Here is a 4,376-nt window from a genome sequence, read left to right on the forward strand (position 1 = left end):
AGTTAAAGGTATTTATTGAAAGGGAGAAGAAAACAAGAAGAGAGCAAGAAAATATCAGGCAGGCTCTGCAACTCCACGTTTGTGCAAGTTGCTTAGGTTCTTTGCTGTTGAAAAAGGAAAGCAATTTGGCCCTTGTGGAATTTTTATTCAAGTTTATCTAATCAATGGGGCGACTAAAAGATCAGTTTTGTTGGTTTGTCTCCAACTCCATTACAGCTTAGGGCCCCTTCTTCATTGAGTTTCACCTTTTGAGAATTTAGTTTTAGAGCAAGACTAACTATGATGCCAAAGATTTTTATTGTAGTTTGAACAAAGAACCAAAAAGAATGGAGAAGAGAGAAAAGATGATGTTAATTTTACAGCTATGTATTTCACATATAGATATGTACATGAACAACACAAATCAGAAAACCAAGTACATCAGAAGGAATCTGTGCATGCTGCTTGTTACAAGAAGGCAAAATTAGTTTCCACTAGAACTATAGTTCCCCTATCCACACTGAAAAACCCTAGAGTTGAGACTGGCCGGATGGGGTTAGCTGTCAGAACTCATACGACTGTACGAGAGACATGTTGAATCCAACCTCACTATTCCAGCTTATGCGAAAATCTTACACCTAGCCTAGGTGAACCAATTCAAGTTCTCTCGTGGAAGTTGAGTGATCTAGACAAGGCTGCTGGGTTGGCTAGCAAAGCTGGAGAGGTTTCAGGGACATGTTTCTTTTGATCACCCTTTGATTGTGATTGGAAGGCCTTAAACAGCTCATTCCCACTGCTGATGCAATCATTCTTGATCCCAAGTGTTGTCCATATTGAACTCTTTGCAGCTTCACTTGGGTCATCAATCCTTAATGTTTTTGGAACCAAAACAAATCCATTTTTCTTTTTTGATGGTTCTTCTTTCTCCAAATGAACTTCTGGTCTGAGAATCTCTCCCTCCCTTGAATGCTTCCCCAGTGTCGGAGAAATTGAGGCAGAGTTTGGAGACTTTTGGTTGGGAGAAGCAGGCTGTGGACTGAACCAAGGAACTGGCACTTGGAAAGGGACGCCACAGTTCCAATAAGCTGCTGGGAAAACTGGTATAGGCATTCCCGGAGGGCCAAAAGCCGGTGGGGGAACAGCTGAATTCCATTGATAAGGCCAAGGAACACCAGGAAGACAAGGAATTTGTGAGGAGAAGCCATTGGCATTCTGAATTTGTGGTTTCGAAGCTGTTACAGAAGATGCAATTGAGCAATCATTGCCATTTTCTCTACCCTTGCAAGGAGCTGGAAATACTAATTCTTCGCTCTTATGAAATCCATTTCGAGTAGTAATATTTAAACCCTTTTTATCTGCAAGGTGTAAAACAGAAGCCATGGAATCACACACTGGTGCATCTACGCCAAAGTTAAGGACTCTCCCATTGCTTTTCAATCCGGGGTGGTGAGCTCCATTTGGAGCATCCATTCGAGCTACTTGGAGAGCCTCAGAAATTGTGATCTGGCGATAGTGTGAGGCAGAGTTCTTGTTCTTCCGACGTCCAGCTCCCACAGGCACATTCCTCATTGTACCGCCTGCAGTCCAATATCTTTGACAAGCCTTGCAGAAATGGCGCGGTTGATTGACGTTGTAATTGTTGTAGTAACAAAACTTGGTGTCCATGCTATTGCAGCGAGGGCATGGTAGTATCTTGTCAGGCTTCTTCAGGGTTTTCTCTTGCAAGTTGGTTGCATCATTCTGTTCTTTCTCCTTCGGAGCTTTTGATTTTGCGCTTTCTTCATCGATTGAGGGTGTCTTTGGGTTCACATTACAATCTGGTAGCATTTCCATACTTGTTGAGTCTTCAGTTTTTGGAGAATCATCTTGTTCTTCTATGCTCTCAGTGTCTTTTGTTGATGGTGAATCCTGAAATTTCACAAGCATGCTTTAGGAACAAGTATTGACAAATCAAGACAGAAGCAAACCAGTGTGATAACATCTTTGATAAAAAAAAAAAAAAGAACAAGCAGAAAAAAGGAAAAATTGAGTATTGTTCATTTTCAATATCCTTTTTCTTTTGTTTTTTAGTTTCTCTGCACTTTTCATTGACATGATCAAATCTATTGAACATTCCAGAAAATTAGAGAATCTAATGACTATGAAATGAGATCCAAGAAATTTAGGAAATTATTTCTACAAAAACTATCTCGAAAAGAAAAATATCAAATAATGACAATAACAGGTTTCTTTCAAGCTTCTGGTGTGAAGTTATGGCTGCCTAACAGATGGAAAAGCCAAAACCACTGATTTCTAATGGGCATTCGAACTAAATTATGCGGAAAACAGAAATCTAATTGAACTCAACTGACCCAAAACAGAGAAAAGTAAGATGATGACTCATCAATTCATTGAAGCAAAACAGAGTGAAGGAAACAAATATTGCTTTTCAATTCTTCATATAACCAAAAATGATTGAAAAACTTTCAATTTTTTCCTACTTCTTCAAGCTTCCACTTTTCAAACACAAAAACTCAAAACAATTCCCACAAACATAAGATCAAAACATAAACAGTAACAGATTGCAGAAGTAAGATTGACCCATCAAAGCTCTCAGCATTTTAACAAAAGGGTCCCTCTTTAATTTTCCAAAACATATACACACTTCGCAAAACACCTCCACTCTCAGACTCACGCAACCAAGTATACAAGCCAGTGTGTTACCTTCTCTTCTTCATGTTCTTGATCAACTCGTTTCTTTCCGGGCATAGTAAACCCCAAGTCATCGTAGTCGCCGCCGGCCGGCAGCAGAATCTTCATCCCGAAAAGCTTGATCGCCGGGTCCTTAGTTTCCTGCAGCATTTTTTTTTCTTGTTGGCTGTAAAAAAAACGCGCGAGTTCTTTCTTGGAGTCTCTCTGGCTTTATGAGAGCGTAGAGTCTAGGATTTTGATCCGTTTAAACTTTGTTAGAGGGTGGATGCCACCTCAGCCAAAGGGTTTGATTCTGAGCCACAAGTTCTTTGTGGCCTCCAGATTTTCTTTCTCGTCCTAATTTCTTTCTTAATGGATGGATTCTTTCTCTTTCGGACTTTAACAGACGAGCTGCATGCAAATTCGGTGCTACCCAACATGTGCCTTTTCCTACACACGGTTTTGAGTTTTCAATTCATGGGAAGTTATATATACACTCGGATTCTAAAAGTTTGGCCTTCCTCCCTAGCTACTAGTTTTTGATTTTCTTAAGGTTTTATTTCATTAATCATTTCACTTTAACGAAAGAGATTACAATGCTCTTAGCAAAAGCGCTTTTAAACTATCTAAAGTGTCTCTAATAGCGTCTGATAAAAGAAGTTAAAACGTGTTTTTAAGTTATAAAAGTCTTATTCCGTAACATTTTCAAAAATAACTTGGCATGTGCTTGTGCTTCCTATAAAGCACTTCAAGTGGTTTTACATAGAACACTTGAAATTTTTATAAAAAAAAATTCTCTACTTGTTTCTAATAAAATCACTTTTGGTATAAATGCCCCCTGGAGAAGCAGTTGCACACTTAACCTGTACAAATGTGTTTTTAACAAAATTGCTTTTAGTAAAAACACTCCTACAAAAACGATCACAAACAATACACATATACAAACGCATACAAAAAAAAACAATACATATACAAAAGTTTAGTTCGAATATATCTTACTCAAGTATATAATAATGTAAACTTTAACTTAGAATCTCGTATAAGAGATCTTATCGATTTCCTCCTTTAATTAGTAATACAATGATAACAAGATAAACGTAAAAGTCTATCCTCCCAACTAGAGGAGCTTCAGCTTTTTTAAAGCCTTAGAAGAGCTCATTTTGTTTTTTTAATCATGTTGCCATAGAAAGTTTTAGGAACATGGGCGGCGAAGTGACTAACTGCCCAAAAGTTTCGAAAGTACTGTAAGGCTTGTGACACTTCTTTGTTGGTACTAGAACACTAGAACTTATGGGGTTGCAGCATTTGGAAAAGCATTCTTCCTTTCTTCTTGCGAGTTAGGTTTGTTTGGAGGATTTGGCACTAGTTAATACCACGGCTCCTTATCTTGTTGATGATGGTATTGTAGAAGAAGAGATTAGAAAGTACATGTCACACCCATCAGCAAAGCAGTTTATCAAATAAATAATTTTAAAATACTGTAAGAGACAAATGCATCTGACGGTAAATGATAAATGCACAATTTTTAACATGTGGCCGAAATCCACTTGCCCCTCATAATCTCTTAAAATTGTCCTTTAAGTGAGTAAGACTGAGTCTGTCAGTATTGCAAATCAATTATATGCCAAGATAAGATAACCAAATAATTCACATGATTACTCGCTTTATTTTTAACAAATGAGACTTTAATTTATTCGATCAACAAACATACTTATTTTGGTCATACA

At 37.8% G+C, this 4,376-nt stretch overlaps 1 protein-coding gene across 1 annotated transcript; it reads right to left on the bottom strand.

The window, feature by feature from the left end:
* Positions 1-345: 345 nt before the first annotated feature.
* LOC133742554 (cyclic dof factor 3) lies at positions 346-3,073 on the bottom strand. The gene is made up of 2 exons (XM_062170238.1): positions 2,683-3,073; positions 346-1,887 (listed from the first exon to the last, which is right to left on the bottom strand). Exons 1-2 carry the CDS (start codon positions 2,818-2,820, stop codon positions 637-639), a joined length of 1,389 nt encoding a protein of 462 aa, XP_062026222.1. The 5' UTR covers positions 2,821-3,073; the 3' UTR covers positions 346-636.
* Positions 3,074-4,376: the final 1,303 nt, after the last annotated feature.

The sequence above is a fragment of the Rosa rugosa genome, chromosome 4 (assembly GCF_958449725.1).
Source record: "Rosa rugosa chromosome 4, drRosRugo1.1, whole genome shotgun sequence".
Taxonomy (NCBI): domain Eukaryota; kingdom Viridiplantae; phylum Streptophyta; class Magnoliopsida; order Rosales; family Rosaceae; genus Rosa; species Rosa rugosa.